This window comes from Aulonocara sp. 'chitande type north' Nkhata Bay, linkage group LG3 (assembly GCF_057382095.1).
Source record: "Aulonocara sp. 'chitande type north' Nkhata Bay isolate Kocher_YH1m ecotype deep benthic linkage group LG3, A_spYH_male_GT1.1, whole genome shotgun sequence".
NCBI classification, from domain to species: domain Eukaryota; kingdom Metazoa; phylum Chordata; class Actinopteri; order Cichliformes; family Cichlidae; genus Aulonocara; species Aulonocara sp. 'chitande type north' Nkhata Bay.
Window position 1 is genome coordinate 78619303 of NC_141346.1, and position 17409 is coordinate 78636711.

General features: G+C 39.5%; 1 protein-coding gene and 1 pseudogene across 3 annotated transcripts in view; one reads left to right on the forward strand and one right to left on the reverse strand.

The window, feature by feature from the left end:
• Positions 1 to 17409, reverse strand: part of LOC147337110 (protein NLRC3-like) — a 547272-nt pseudogene that overhangs the window by 394007 nt on the left and 135856 nt on the right. The gene's annotated exons all lie outside the window — the stretch shown is intronic.
• Positions 1 to 17409, forward strand: part of LOC147337114 (uncharacterized) — a 66375-nt gene that overhangs the window by 539 nt on the left and 48427 nt on the right. Inside the window, exons 1-5 of one of the 2 annotated variants that reach the window (XM_086285755.1) lie at positions 3047 to 3183; positions 3831 to 3956; positions 4041 to 4142; positions 6987 to 7097; positions 9928 to 10006. In XM_086285755.1, coding sequence (XP_086141881.1) covers positions 3868 to 3956; positions 4041 to 4142; positions 6987 to 7097; positions 9928 to 10006 — 381 coding nt within the window. In that variant the 5' untranslated portion in view covers positions 3047 to 3183; positions 3831 to 3867. Of the gene's footprint in view, positions 1 to 3046; positions 3184 to 3830; positions 3957 to 4040; positions 4143 to 6986; positions 7098 to 9927; positions 10007 to 17409 lie in introns of those variants that run through there. The other variant, XM_086285754.1, reaches the window with a different exon arrangement.

The following is a 17409-nucleotide window of genomic DNA, read 5'->3' on the forward strand; positions in this document are numbered from 1 at the left end:
TCATGTGACCGAGTCAAGTGTGTGTAGTAGACTTGTTAGCATAGCTAGCAGGCTGACAGAGGCTAGCAAACTGTGTGAACACTTTTTAAGAGGTGAGCAGTAAAAAGAAGGATAAGGAGCTCCTCCAAATGCTGATAATGCACTTAACCTGAATTTACTGCTTGTTACATTAAATGTGATGTTTAGTCGAAAACAATTACTTAAATTAACAATTTTATTATTAGTAGTATTAGTATTATTATTTGTTTATTATTCATAACATGGCTCCCTACTGCAGTGGTTTGAACAACTGATCTGTGGTTATTGTGTCCCTGCAAATTCAACAATGCGCCTCAATGCAAAGCATCAAACAAATACTTTTATTATCAAGTCATTCAACCTACTGGTTGAATCCCCGTAGCTCTGACAGTGAAGCACACTCATTTTTATTGGTAGTCACCTTGTGAGCAATGTTCCCTCTAAGCTGCGCACGTGCGCAATTGCGCACTGTTGGCACGGTCTCTGCGCAGAGAAAATCTGTGTTGCGCACACAAAAAGAATTCTAACCTGAATTGAAATTAAAGTAAACCAATCAAAACATGGCATTTAGTTACGGAGTGACGGCGTGTTTGAGATGTGAAAGATTTGAGGCGTTTAGAGCAAATCTTGTGTAGTTAGTGTGTAGTTAGTGTGTAGTTCCTCCCCTGAGGAAAGCGGGGAGGATCATCAAGGACTCCAGTCACCCCAGCCATAAACTGTTCAGACTGCTTCCATCAGGAAGGAGGTTCTGCAGCATCCGGTCCCGTACCAGCAGACTGAGAGACGGCTTTTTCCATCAGGCCATCAGACTGCTGAACACTTCATAGACACCTCAGCTTCACTACTGGAACTTCAACATTATGCACTACACACTGTACAGTAATGCCGCTGTTTTGCACATATTCAACTCTGTATATTTTATATTTTATTTATTATTTTTTACTATTTAATTTGTAAAAATGTGTATATACACACACACACACACACACACACGTAGGAAAACATTTAGTATACACATCCAGAAATGCATATACTATTATATATTGTACATACATTTATTAGTTTCAGGTTGGCCATTCTTGTATTTTGCTCGTTTGTGTTGTTGTGTTTTGCACATCTCTGTTGCTTGTGGGGCTCGCACACAAGAATTTCACTCGCATGTGCTGTGCCAGTGTGCCTGCACATGTGATGTGACAATAAAAGTGATTTGATTTGATTTGAGTTAGTGTGTAGTTAGTGTGTAGTGTAGTCAATAGTGTTGTTGTGTGTGTCAGAACAATGAGGCGACTGCTGAGTGTTACAGGTGTTACAGCAGTGATACATCTGCTGCTGTCAGGCCTGCAGGTATCAGGCTGTTGTTCTCCTTCATCTCATAGTGGACAGAAATAATTTTTTGGAGCGGCACAAATAATTTGTGTGGCATCAGATTTGATGCAGAACAGCTGATTGTTCTGCAAATAGTTTGAAATGTTTATTTTAAAAAAACACCTTGGCTGCATTTTTAGGTAAACAGCTGCAAAAAACCTTGTTTGCATAACTCAGTTACTTTTTTGAAGAAGTAACTATATAATTAATTGCCCAACATTGGTCATTATTTACTGTATGTTGCAGACAGAGTTACAGACTCTCTCCCAGACCACAGACTCATAATACAAGTCAGAGCTTTATAAAAATAGAAAAAATAAAGTTGTGTTTTCAAAATTGGAGTTCAAGTTATTTTTCCTTCCAATAGTGTTAACATGCTACAGGTCATGAACAAGATTTTTTTTTTTTTAATTTTCATTGTAAGTGGGATAAAACAGTTAATTAAAAGTAGTTTAACAGAAATGTAAATGCTGTAAACTGATTATTTTAATAAACATGTAACTTGGATGGATTCGACGCTGGCGTGACCACAGTGCACACGTCTAATGTCGCTCACAGTGGATCGCTCAGGGAGTTTGTGTGTTCAGACACATGAAACATTAGAGGGAACATTGCTTGTAAGTGCTTTAAACTCTCATGGATGAGTAAAACTCATTAGAAACACTGGCGAGCAGTGAGTGAATAACAGGTCTGACAGCAGCAGCAGGGACGGTGCTGTCATAGTTTAATGTGGAGTCTGTTTGAACTCAAACACTGAAGAGCAAAGAAAAGAACTTTAATGGTTCTGGGTCCTTTTGACCAAGTACTTTGCATTTCTTGTGTTTTGTATTATGGTTTATGTTCTGGTTCATTTACAGTCTTATTTATGCTGCTTTGAGTTTCTTATACTTCCTGTTTAGTTCCTTGATCATTAGATTCCCTCTGTGTCTTTGTGTGTCTTTGTGTGTGTCTGTGTGTCTGTGTTTGTGTGTGTTTGTGTGTGTTTGTGTGAGGCCTGGTGCTCCATTCTATATTTCCTCAGCCTGTCATGTCTCTCTTGTGTCCTCTTTCCCTCGCTCACTCTCGTCTGCCTTTTGTTAGATTATAATATTATTTTATGCCATGTTAGACCCCTAATTAAAGATTGTGAATTATTATGTAGTTTTAGTTTGCATTATTCTCCTGAATTAGAAGAAGCTGATAACTATTGCATTTGTTAAACTGATTTGCATTACATTAGACTGCTGATTTATTGTGGATGAATGATATTGTTTTATGATGTTATAAGAAATACTGTTTGCAGAAAGTTATTGTCTTATTTGTCTGATTAGAAGAGAACAGAACATGCTGGAGTTTTCTGCCCCATCTCAGCAGGAGCAGATAAACGGGGAGCCAAGGTCGTAGCTTAGGCGTCGTGTGAGAGAAAGCATGTGAATGTTTAGGCTTTTATGATAAGGTGGGAGCACCAGAGGCTATAAGAGTTTGAGCAATGCTCCACCATTTTCAGATCTGATGCTGTCTGCGTACAGTGTCCATCTCCCACGCGTGTGATCATTAAAATCATCGTTTGACTCAACCCAGCCGGACCAGTGTTGTTATTGTGGTTTTTTCTCTTGTATCCGTCCCCAATATTTGAATCCGTAACACTTTCCTCCACTCCTCTGACAAGCTCACATGTCAGTGCTGCGTTCCTTTGTTTGCTATTTTATAGTGAAAGTCTTGCATTCTTTGTTCAGTGTGTTTCATTTTTCCTGTGAAGGTTCTCAGTCATCCAGGTCATCGTAGTTTAAGGAGCTTGGAAAGAAAAGCATCTGGACTTCTGTAAGTTGCTTGACGATGTTTCGCCGTTATATTCGGGTCCTACCCTGTCTGCATTACGCAGCCAGTTCAAGACTAACATTTTTCTAGTTTCCCAAACAGTGAATCAGTGTGTGTGCAGTTCTCTGCAAACTCAGCTAACTAACTAAACTAAGAGTTCTTACAGACACGAGTTAAAAAGCTGCTTTTAGTGTGTGATCAGAGTCCAGGACTGAGAGCAGCAGCAGAGCTGATGGATGATGAATTACTGGATGGAAGAAGCTTCTCATTAGCAGTGAATCAGTGTGTGTGCAGTTCTCTGCAAACAGCAGGAAGAATTAGTGTGAAGCTTTAACTCTGCTGATCCTCTTTGAATCCTGGATCAGCTGAAATGTTTAAAATGTTGTTCACACGTGTTGGACTGACTGAAGCTTCCAGTCACAGTGAATCAGTGTGTGTCAGTGAATGCATCGTGTGTGCTTCAGGCTCCATCTAGTGGACTGCTAGCAGAGCAGCTGATGGCAGCTTCCTCTGCCTCACACTGCTGTCTGACTGCATCCAGCTGACACTGAGATGAAGCAGGAAAGAAGCAGCTGATATTTGGACAGCACACATGATGAAAGGAGGATTTCAGCTGATGTGCACATGAATGATTTGTGTTTCCTCTGCAGGTAGAAAGTGTGTGTGAGCTGATGTGAATTGAGCAGCATGGATCAGTGTGAGGACAGAGAGGAGGGAGTCCCTCCCTCTAAAAGCACTCTGTGTGGGGAACATGAGAGCCAGACCAAAGCTCAGAGGTGAGATGACCATCTCTAACTGTCCATGACTCTTCTCCATGTCACAGCTCAGCACTCACATCACTGCTGCATCATTATTCACAGGAACCAGCCTGGACCTCCACCCAGCTCCGTGTCCTTACAGAGTGACGCATCTAAAGGTCTTCCCATTAATTTTAAAGTCCAGCCTGTGTCTGCTGCAGAGAGGTGAGCTGTTAGTAATTTAACTATTTGATGTCAGTTTGTGTCTCGTTTAAGTGAGCTGCTATTATGTTTCTGGTCTCTAAACAGTCTCTTAAAATTGGTCTCTTGAGCCATCAAAGATCTTAAAATCACCAAATCCAGCTATATTATTTCCCATTATGTAACACTGATTGATAATATACTTACCACTGACCAACTGTCAACTGTTAAAAAGCAAAGAATTAAAAAAAAAAAAAAAACTTCTGCTGGATAAAGATATGAATGAGTTCTGACTCATTCATGTCTCAGTGACTCATTTTTGAAAAATGATTTACTGGAACAGGACTGGGAACCAGTAAATAAAGAATATGTCATTAAATTATTTAATTATATAATAAAATTATTTAATTATATATTTTAAATTTATATATTTTAAATTATAAATAAAATTATTTAATTATATAATAAAAAATGTTCCAAATGAACAATGTAGTACAAAATATAAATATAAATTCGAATTCAAATTTTATTTGTCATACACAGTATGACATGAGGCCTTTCTATCTCCCGAGGGAGATAGAAAGGGCGATATTCAATCATCAAAAGTTCCAGATTGGGCGAGCAAGAGCGTGTGAGTGGGGAGATATTAACGCTATCATAACATCTGTTGTTCACCATAAAACACACTCCACCACCTCTTTTCGTTCCTGACTCGGTTGTCCTGTGAATGCGGTAAACCAAATAGAACTCCGCCGGCTGCACGGCGTGGTCCGGTGTCGCTGGGTTCAGCCAAGTCTCAGTGAAGCAAAAGAGGTTGCAGTCACGAATGTCCCTCTGGAACTTAATTCTGGCCCTGAGGGGATCAAGCTTGTGCTCAATGGATTGAACATTGGCTAGGAGGATACTGGGCATGGATGCACGGTGTGCGCTAGCCCGTAGCCTGTTTCTGATGCTGGTTCGTTTTCCTCGAGGCCATCGCTTAGGGCCGCGTCCTTTGTTCTCTCTCAGCATCTCCTTTTGCCAGGTTGAGTCTGGAGTTAAACACGATGAAATGTGTGTATGTTGTAAACCAGTGGAACCCAGAGTGTAGCAAATTTGTGTGTTTTGCATGATGCCCATGCAAGACTATGGCAGATAGAGCAAAAAGTAATGAAAATCAGCAAAAAGTGGAAGAGTTGGGGAAGAGCATCCAGCACAGCAGCCGACCTCACCAGGGCCATCTTGAATATAAATATATATACTTAATATATTTATATACTTTATATAAATATAAAGTAAATCATGGATGTCAAATAGATTATTAATATCTCGTGGAAAAGAAAAAGAAAAAGGGCTTTTATTGTGAAACTACAAAATTTCATAAAGAATAGAAACTTCTATTCATATTGGCTCACTCAGACCTCAGTTTACAGTTCGGTAAAAACTTTTTAAAAAATACAAATACAAACTGCTGGTGCAGTGTGAAATACCTTCAGACTGTTCTCTATCTGCTGTTAATAGGTGAAACAAACAGAACTGATGTGACACTATCAGACCATTGTTCCTGATATCTGGTTTAAAATTATGTAACAGTGGTTTAAAAAGAATGAATTGCTATAAAACTCAGATTGTACGTTAGTAAATGTTGAGAGTTTCTATCAGTCTGGGTCCACAAATTTAAAATTCTGCACTAAAGCAGCTGTCACATGTCCAAATCACAAATAAGTATTTCTCATCAGAACATCATTTCTCACATTGATAATAGACCCACTTCATAAAGCATTTATAGTGTAAGCTTCAGTCATCACTATTTATATTGACTGTGTGTGACCAAAACTAGATTTTTTTACTGTAAAATGACAGTAAAAACACTTTATTTATTTTATTTTTTGTCCAGAATCCCACCAGGTTATTCAGGTTTGTGTAGCAGGCTGCTGGAGGTCTGACAGTAAATAGCTGCAGCTGCTGCTGCATTTTTTTCCCTTTACAAATTAAATTTAATGAGACCTCTACTTAGATCAAATCCAGCTTACAACAATGATGATTCAGCCTACAGAGAGGAGGTTCAGCATCTGAAGCAATGGTGTGAGAACAACAACCTGCATCTGAACACAGCCAAGACCAAGGAGATGGTAATAGACTTCAGGAGAAGTCTATAAAGGCAATACTATACTATAAAGGCGGTCTGAGCATTCTACACTCTACATTGACGGAGAGGAGGTAGAAAGGGTAGAAGGTTTTAAGTTCTTCAGGGGTCTTCTGACCTACTCCTCTACAGCTTGGTTTAACTGTTGTAAAGTGGAAGACAAGAGAAAACTGCAGCGAGTGGTGAGGGCGGCAGAGTGGGCAATTGGCACTTCACTAACTTCCCCTCAGAGACATCTATACCTGTAGACTTTAGCTGAAAGCCAGTATCATCATCATTAATCATTGTTCTCAAAAGTTTAATTTTTATTTTAGTTTGAAACCACGTGTTAGGATAAACTAATGGTAGGCTTGAACATTTCTTCAGCTGTATTTAAGTAACTGGTGCAGAGTGGAGTTAGATGAACTAACCCATGTCTTTATGTTATTTGGGTTCCCAGAAGATGAAGACATGTCAAGCACCGAATCATGATATGAAACCATAAAAGCTCTGAGGAAAGTAAGAGGAAACATGTTTGATCCCAAACAGCAGACAGTATCATCACTGTGTGAATGTCTGAAATGGTTAATTTATGCAGTACAGATGATTCCTTAGCAGAACTCGTCCAGTTTCTCAGAGAGCAAGAAACACAATATGTGCAGTTCTGCCCCAGTTCTGGATAACTTGAGCAGTGCGCTTAACCAACCCCGATGGACCCTGAGGGTCAAAGGAAGACCTTTATTCTTGTCTTCTATGTCTAACAGCATCCATGGGAGACCTGGTGAACCTGGACCCAGCTCTGTGTCCTTACAGAATGATGCGTCTAAAGGTGAACCCATTGATGTAAAAGTCCAGCCTGTGTCTGCTGCAGAGAGGTGAGCTGCTGGTACTCTTTGATTTAACTCTTTGATGTTGTTGGTAGAGCAGGACGATATGACTAAAAATATTTATCACGATATACATTTGAAAATTTGCGATAACGATATAACTGACACTAGACAGAATACTTTACAACTCCACAACTTTATTAGTGCAAAAGAACCCCATCAATGTATTTTCACTTAAACAAGCAGCTGTTTTTGCATTAAAGTTATATAAAAAATTTACAATCCAAATGCAAATTCCTTGATGACAGTTTAACCAAAAGGTATTTCCAGTGGAAACTAGCCGACATATCCTCAGCATAACCATGTATAATATCCACAAAACTTACAAAGAGGTTATACACACATGTGGCAGGACGAGGTAGAAATAAAGTAAATACTCTTTGCAGTTTTAAAAGACAACGCCACCCTGGGAATTTCACCCAGAGAATACTGAAAGTAACACTAAATCACCAAAAAGGCACTTAGGTTCGCTATACTCAGTCCAGAGACGAGGTTCAATGATAAACAAATTGACAATTTATTAATAATTATTTAAAACACCATATAAAAGCACAATCATAAATATTCAAGTACAAATATGCTTAAAAAGGTATTCACAGCTGAGGCTTACCAGTGGAGGGGCAGGGATGCCACACACAAACTAAAGAAAGAAAACACACCAAAACACAAGTGCAGCACACTATCACACACACTCACACTAATAAACTAAACAAGGCAGGTGTGTACACTCAAGGGATCCCACCACCAAGGCACCCTAGTCTCCTCCACGTCGGCACTCCGCATCTGAATAAAAGAAACAAAGAAAATTTTAATATATTACAACAAACTAATGTGTAGCGCCGGGGGATAACCCAACTGCAGGACCACACTGGTGATCTACAGCTAGAAAAAGGGCCTCCCACCAGTGGTGTAACAAAAATCCAAACTACAAATCAAAAACAATAAAACAACATACAATCTGGATAAAACTCTAAAATCTGGAGCAAACGGAATCGCCGTACTGCTCCAACTTGCCGTCCACACGACGACAAGTTAACAGTCAATCAATATGCACGCCAGCTGACTCCGATAACCGGCGTGCATATGGCCGTTGTCCACGCCGACGTCCACTGTAAAAGCTGACAGCAGCAGGGAAAGAAATCTCGCAACGGGAACAGACGGTAAAAGCACAGCAAGGCAAAACAGCAGCACTTCAGTTCACGTAGCTTGGCGCAAAACTAAGGCCCACACTTCCAAGTAAGCCGTGTCATAGAACGTAAGCAGAATAGCTCAGAGGAGGCTTCTATAGCTACGACCAGCCACAATGGAGGCTTCAGAAGAGTAACCCGCAAATGATCTCTACCACACCAAAGGGAAGTCAGGTGACCAAAAAGGAGATCACAGGCAAGCGACCCAGGGACACTCAAATGGCCACTATTTATAACAGCGCCCCGTAATGTGCCAGGCTGAAAGTGGGTTGGACCGAAGGATAACATTCATCCTGCCACACACACAATACGGTAATATTACGTTGAAGCACAGTACGTATCACTCCGCGAGGTTCCTCCCTACGATACCTGTAATACTCCGACAATCCATCAAGCGTTGCGGGTTCGTAGCTTAGCAAAGTCGTACTGAAACATTTGACAGATTTTTGAGTGCCGTGCACATAAAATTGTTTCAAGGTCAGTAAACACAACTAGATTTCATACTTATAGAACACGGGGTTATAAGGGGCACTGTCGATTTTCAGAAAAATCAAAGGATTGATTTTAAGTGTGCCGTATTTTCCAAAAAAACACGGTAATAACGACGGCCCGCTGGCATGCTCTACCAAAAATAGTGCTTTGTTGTGTATCTGATGGATGAAAGCTAAATCAGTTCCAGTTGCAGCATTTTTACAAACCACTTCTGGTTCATCTGTTTCATTCAACGATCCGCTTTCGCCCTTCTTATTCTGCGTCGCCACCATACATTTTCTGCTATGTGTGTATGAAAACAAAGGCACTGCGCATGCGTGTTTTACCCATTTTCTATTGCGATATTTCATTTTCTTATCGTTGCCCGTCATTATACCGGTATTACCGTGAACGGTATAATATGGCCCAGCCCTGATTGTTGGATATAAATTGCAAACATGTCATTACCTAAGTCTCATTTAAACTGTCTCTTAAAAACAAGCTTCTGGTTTCTAAACAACTGAAAATCTACTTCAGCAAACAGGAAGTTTTCGTGCTCATGTTTTCTTCCATCAGTCATGTTATGCTGTATGCTGGAGGAAGTTAGAGGAGGTAACACTAACTTTGTTGCACAGATTTCACTTTTACTCAGATGTTCAAAAAAGACTTACTACCAGGAAACAGCAGAACCATAATTAGTTAGTGCCTCTATAGTCAAGTACGAAAGGATGATGTTGATGTTTAAACACCAGAATCATGTATTCCATCTGAAGTGTTGTTGAGCTGAAGGAGAAACTAATGGTATCTCTTACAGCTGATTTACACAGCTATTAATCCTAAAAAAATCCTATATTTTTGCTCTTCTTTTGGAAGAATTCTTTTAACGGGACTTGCGATGATTCTGATTGGAATTCAGCTTTATGTCAAAGGTATCAGGAGCCTGAGGTCCCGATTGTAAGGGATACATTTTCTATTGGAGATGCAGTTTAGGGCTTTAAAAACTTTCTCTGAGGTTTTATGCTCAGCACAACACTGAAACTCAAAGAAAAACACTAAACTGAGCTGTTTATTCTTAGTGGAAATCCACGGGACTAGTGAACACTTCACAGGTGAGGCTTCTGAGTTTGTGCTTGAACCAATTCTTCATCATTCCTCCACAGAGTGGACCAGGAGAGCTCAAATGTTCCCATTGATCGGTCTACCCAGCAGAATCAAACACACCTGGACTGCATATTTACGGTCTGTACATGTATAACAACTACTTTTGCTGTTTATTGTCATAGTAACAAAAAGTACACAACAAAATTCAGCTGCACAAGAGAATGAGACTCACTGAATGCAGTAATATAAATAACAGTTATTCTATGGAAATACGTACAACTCTGGATACTGTAGCTCCTGTGAAAACTAAGGTCTCAAATCAGAAGTACCTGACTCCGTGGTATAATTCTCAAACATGTAGCCTAAAGCAGATATCTTGTAAGCTGGAGAGGAAATGGCATGTCACAAATTTAGAGGATCATCATTTAGCCTGGAGAAATAGTTTGTTGCTTTATAAGAAAGCCCTCTGCAAAGCCAGAACATCTTAGTATTTGACACTGATTGAAGAAAATAAGAACAACCCCAGCACTCTTCAGCACTCTAGCCAGGCTGACAAAAACTCAGAGCTCTATTGAGCCAACCATCCCTTTAACGTTAACTAGTAATGTCTTCCTGAAGTTCTTTACAAATAAAATTTTAAACATTAGAGAAAAAATTACTAATAATCATCCCACAGATGTAATATTAGCTACAGCTACTCAGTACCATTGATATTCATTTAGTCCTGCCATTAATTGTGTGGATGCTGTAAGGCATAGGCACACTATTGAGTTCCTGTTTCTCTTTATTCTTTAAACTTTAGTATTCTAGTTGCTTCCGTACGTTTTTTGGACTTCCACAATTTTTTTCTGATTTTCACCATTGAAATTTCACAATATTCTGCTATTTTTTGCTCATTCCAGTTATATCTTTTGGTACTTATTTCTATTATACTTGTTAAAATATTAATCTTTCTTCCTTTTTTTGTCCCATTGAAATGAATGGGAAACTTCCACAATTCCGCTAAAACTTGCTTGTTTTTGAAACTTCACTACTTCCTCATACTTTCTCATAGAGACAACAGTCAAATTTTCAAAAGGTTCTCAAATTATTGGACTATTTATTTGTAATTCAGCTTTTTCATATTTTCTACGATTTTAATCTTATCCCTCTTTAAGTTTTCAGTTGCATCATTGTGATTTTTCAGAAAATACATACGTTGTTATGGTTGCTATGCAGTTGGCTTTGAGTGGGCCATTGGACCTTTCTGAATCTTTTCTTCATGTCCGAACAACTTCTTCCTACTCGCTCAAGTTTTACTCAACCCCCACAAATTATACATCAAAACATAGGTATTTTTGTTGGCTTTCAGAGAATGCCACTATCATTTTGTGGGAGTTACAAATATTTGGCAAATCTCCTAAGAGCAACACAAAGTCTGAAAACTCACCATAGAAAGTCAATGGAGACTTTGCTTGAAATCAGCAATGGAATTCTCTAATGGGACGCATTTTCGAATCGTCATATGTCCTTAACGAAGCCAAGTTAGTACACGAGTCTTGTGCCAGTATACCTTCAGACACTCCTGACGCTCACAATTCAAGAAGTATTTTATCACCTATTACCATTTGGCCATGAATTACGTTTGTTTGAGGGTAAGAAATTCGTCCCACGCTTAGATTTTTTCTGATTTCAAACTCTGGAAATGAAGCACTTTTTCTCTCATCATATCTTTTTGATGGATTACCAGAGAACAATGAAAACTTCCATGACTGTTCACCAAAGCCTGCTTTATCTTACGGTGAAAGAATGATATCGATGCTCCATATAGGTTTAGACTTACAAAACGTTGTTTGAGGGCAAGTCAGGGCAGTTTTTCCTTCGCCTCTACTCAGCTATGGTACATTACAAGTCATATATCTTTAATAATTCACATTTTAATTATAAATGGTCAACACTTGAAGATTTCCCATCTGCTAAATCATAGTATTTCTCCTATCATATAATATTTCTCCTTTTGTATAAAGTATCGGTATTAGATCAGTATCGTCGATACCACCCTGATTTTTACTTGGTATTAGATTGGAAAGGAAGTGAGTGGTATCGCACATCACTAGTGCCTGTGTGTGTGTGTAACAGATCATAGTATTTCTTCCAAATCATACAATTTCTGCTAAACCATAGTATTTCCCAGCCAGCCAATCGTCTTTGAGGGCTGGCACCTTCAAATTTACATATCGGGGCCTGGACGGCTTCCCAGCCATCCAATTGTTGATTCCCCCAAGATTCCCCGATCTCTTCTGAACAAAACGGTCTAAGAATAGGCGTTCTAGCCCCTGTGGTTAGGAAATTATGGCCATTTGTTCGAGGGCAATCGTCAATGGTAGAAATCGACTGCAAAAAGCCTGCCTCTCTCTGTGTGTGTAAAGGGCTTCAGCAGACGCAGCAGTTTAGGAGGGGAAAGACGCAGCCTCTCTGATTGGTGGATTCAAATTGAGCAGCTCCAGGCTGTTTGGCTGACCTAGAAACATACAGGCACACATATCTGCTATCATATAGTATTTCTGCAAAATGATAGTATTCCTGCTAAATTATAGTATTTCTGCTAAAACGTCGTATATTTGCTAAAACATAGTTTTTCTGCTAAATTACAATATTCATGGTACATACCAGTATTTCTGGTAAATCACAGTATTTCTGCTGAATCACAGTATTTCTGCTATGTTGTACTATGATTCCTAAATAATAGTATTTGTGTAATGTTTAAGTATTTCTGGCTAAATATAGTATGTCTGTTATAGCCATGTCCGAGCATGGCACAGTTTAAAAAGCGGTTTAAGGATATGGTTTTTACAAGGTAAAGGGAAAAGGTAGAGATTTGATAGGGTGTTCTTGTCTAATATTTTCATGTGTGTGCGGGTGCACGGGTATGTTGGTATGGGTGTATATATATATATATTTGTAGGTTGTGTATCCTTGAGGTGTTAATGGGGTTATTGAAAATGTGTATATGTGCGTATGTGTATATACGTATGTATGGATAGATAGAAACATATATGTATATATAAAAAAAAAAAATACACATAACATATAATGTAATTGCAAGGAGGTATTTCTGTAGTCTATTGATACTAGATAGTGGAAAAGGGGTGGGATTAAATAAGCTTATGGTTCTTCCTGCTCCTTTTTGAACATGAAAGTTAATTGGAGTTGTGGTTGCTCGTTTTCCTTTTGTTTTGCTTTGTTCGTTTGTACGGTGGCCCCTAGAGACAAAGCACGTACAAACTCCAAAACACTTGCAAACTCCAAAACACAAGCCAGGAAGTACCCATGACCAGATTTGGGCTGTATCCCAATTCAGGGTCTGCAGCCTTAAAGGCCGCATTTTAAGGCCGATTACGACACAGCAACACGACGAAGACTGTCCCAATTCAAAGGCTGCTCGAAATGCGGCCCTCAAATGCATCCTTAATTTCCCTGAATTTAAAGATGGGCCCAATATATCCCAGATTTCATAGCGCGGCGGTGGTGTGGATAATTTTGCCGAAAAAAAACGGCGGAAGCGGAGCCACCGAAGAGTAAACTTTCAGAAGTAAGTACTGAATATTATGTCACTTATTTATGCGCAAATGTTTTTATAATGAAGAACATTAAAACATTACTGTTGGCCACATGTCGGGAAAGTTATGTGACATTAGCGATGTTTGTACTAACTTGGTTTTAAAGCCTTTACTTCAAAATATACGCCGTTCAATAGTTGACTTTAATCTTACAGAGAATGTGATGATTTTATGGATAATCAAAGTCAGTCATACAGTGGGGCAAAAAAGTATTTAGTCAGCCACCGATTGTGCAAGTTCCCCCACTTAAAATGATGACAGAGGTCAGTAATTTGCACCAGAGGTACACTTCAACTGTGAGAGACAGAATGAGAAAAAAAAAATCCACGAATTCACATGGTAGGATTTGTAAAGAATTAATTCGTAAATTAGGGTGGAAAATAAGTATTTCGACCTGTCCACAGCCTCAAACAGTCAGACTCCAAACTGCGCCATGGCCAAGACCAAAGAGCTTTCGAAGGACACCAGGAAAAGTATTGTAGACCTGCACCAGACTGGGAAGAGTGAATCTACAATAGGCAAGCAGCTTGGTGTGAAAAAATCAACTGTGGGAGCAATCATCAGAAAATGGAAGACATACAAGACCACTGATAATCTCCCACGATCTGGGGCTCCACGCAAGATCTCATCCCGTGGGGTCAAAATGATCATGAGAACGGTGAGCAAAGATCCCAGAACCACACGGGGGGACCTGGTGAATGACCTGCAGAGAGCTGGGACCAAAGTAACAAAGGTCACCATCAGTAACACACTACAACGGCAGGGAATCAAATCCCGCAGTGCCAGACGTGTTCCGCTGCTGAAGGCAGTGCATGTCCAGGCCCGTCTGAAGTTTGCCAGAGAGCACATGGATGATACAGCAGAGGATTGGGAGAATGTCATGTGGTCAGATGAAACCAAACTAGAACTTTTTGGTATAAACTCAACTCGTCGTGTTTGGAGGACGAAGAATACTGAGTTGCATCCCAAGAACACCATACCTACTGTGAAGCATGGGGGTGGAAACATCATGCTATGGGGCTGTTTTTCTGCCAAGGGGACAGGACGACTGATCCGTGTTAAGGACAGAATGAATGGGGCCATGTATCGTGAGATTTTGAGCCAAAACCTCCTTCCATCAGTGAGAACTTTGAAGATGAAACGAGGCTGGGTCTTCCAACATGACAATGATCCAAAACACACCGCCCGGGCAACAAAGGAGTGGCTCCGTAAGAAGCATTTGAAAGTCCTGGAGTGGCCTAGCCAGTCTCCAGACTTCAACCCCATAGAAAATCTGTGGCGGGAGTTGAAAGTCCGTGTTGCTCGGCGACAGCCCCAAAACATCACTGCTCTCGAGAAGATCTGCATGGAGGAATGGGCCAAAATACCAGCTACTGTGTGTGCAAACCTGGTAAAGACCTATAGTAAATGTTTGACCTCTGTTATTGCCAACAAAGGTTATGTTATAAAGTACTGAGTTGTATTTTTGTTATTGACCAAATACTTATTTTCCACCCTGATTTACGGATAAATTCTTTACAAATCCTACCATGTGAATTCATGGATTTTTTTTTCACATTCTGTCTCTCACAGTTGACGTGTACCTCTGGTGCAAATTACTGACCTTTGTCATCATTTTAAGTGGGGGAACTTGCACAATCGGTGGCTGACTAAATACTTTTTTGCCCCACTGTATATCCACAAACACAACAGGCTGAAAGTCAGTGATGCTGCTCGGTTTGCAGTCCTGAATATCACGGCACAAGCAGGATTCACTGCACCGTTAATGTTAGCTATGTTATATTGCTGCCTCTCTTCGGTGGTTTCGAGCCAAACGGACTTTAACGTGTGTTTGAACGAGCTGACGGTTCACTCGTTAAGCTGAAAGAAAGATGCTTTAATCACAGCAGTCACACATGTGTCCACTGCACCATCTGGAACTCTTCTTGTTTACAAAAATAACACAAACACTAAATCCTGCTTCTCTGGTGCTGTTGTGTAGCAGTGTGTACACCTGAGACTGTCACCTGTCTGTCTGTCCTGCACTCTCTCTCTGTTTCTTTCTCTCTGATTGTGGAATAAAAGTATGAACATGTGTTTATAAGTTACACTTGTGTTTGAATCCTGCAGCTTATCACACATTTGATTTCCATGTGTGACGACTGCAAGTGTCCAGAGTGAGGACAGACTGAGGGACCCACTGCTGCACATCATCTGTGAGGCTTTGCACCCCTGATGATCCACCAGGACAAACTCAGCAGTGTGTGAGGAAGAGGAGGAGGAAGAGCCAGTAGCAGCTGACAGATGGAGAGAATAGACAGACTGTTCCCTGTTTGTGAAGGACTGCTAGGAAAGTTTAATATAACTGTCTGTGCTGAATCAGTCTTATTAGGTAATGTTCAAATAATTTTATCCTCCCAGTGTTTTCAGTGTGGGAGAAAGTACTCAGGGCCTTCAAGTTACACACTATGAAAGGCCGCAACAAGTTTAACATTCAGAAACCTAAAGTATGTATCAGCAGCAGAATGGACCTAAAAATAAATTTTTGTTTCAGTTCTATGAAGCTTTGAGTATTTTGGATTAGTAGTACTGCTGTGTTTGTTGCATCATATTGCTGTAATTCTTTATATGCTTTAAATATTCTGAGCTAAGTTGATCTATAGTGTTACATCATATTTTATAAGGATGTTATGTGTTTGTAGACTTTCTGCCCAGTTTGACCCATTTAGCAGAAGTCAGCCTGTTTAAGGCTCTGGTATCTATTCTGTATGACTTACAGCAGTTATGACATGGTCTGATTTTCTCACCCAATAAAGGAATATTCAGTATATCAGTCTACTCTTCATTTTATCAGAAACAGTTATCACAGCTTGTACATTTTCTTTTTATAAATATATGTAAGCAATGAGCCAAATTTAGTAATGCCAACATACTGAAGGAACAACATTTGTCTCTTATATATGATACACCTATATATACACTGTCAAAGACACTTGTCTTTGAGTGAAGATTTAAGGTGATAAGACATAAATAACTGCAACTTGAATCTGTACTGAGGCTGACACAGAGTTCATGTTCACTGCTGTAATAGCTAATAATGATTAATATAATAACTATAATATTGGCCATATTATATTTACATTACCAAAGTGATATGACTTTAGTCTCATGAACAACATTGGGTAATTGTTATTTACTAGCTAATCTTAAATGACTGTTCAGTACAGAAATGAACCCCAAAAATCATGTTTTACTGTACTGTGGTCTCAGCCTCAGATACTTATCAAATCACACAAAGCTCTTGTAGAAACAAACAAACAAATGAACAAAATATGTTCTCCTTCATTTCTGTCAAACAAAGTTGTATGACACGTTTCCAGCGGTTAGTATCATGGTTGCTAGGCAACCTGGGAAGCGCGACAGAGACTAGACCGTCCCATACAGACAAACTTGCCATTTATTTTGCAAATCGAGCTCAACACTGCCCCTAGCATCCTGGAGCACTTGCGTTGTGCTTTGGAGTTTGCAAGTGTTTTGGATTTTGCAAGTGTTTTGGAATTTGCATGTGTTTTGGATTTTGCAAGTGTTTTGGATTTTGCAAGCGTTTTGAAATTGCATTGTTTTGGAGTTTGCAAGTTTTTTGGATTTTGCAAGTGTTTTTGGAGTTTGCAAGTGTTTTGGAGTTTGCAAGTGTTTTGGAGTTTGTACGTGCTTTGTCTCTTGGGGCCACCGTACATTTGTCTCTTTTAATTCTATTTTGTTGTACTTTTTCAACATGTTCAAAATAAAGATTCAATCAATCAATCTTATAGTATCTCTCCTAAATTCTTGTATTTCTGAGAAGTTATCATGTTTCTGCTAAGTTATAATATTTCTGCTAAGTTCTGCTATGTTATTGCCAAATATTATGTTTCCTCTAAGTTATTGCAGTTCTGCTAAGTAATTACGTTTTTGCAAAGTTCT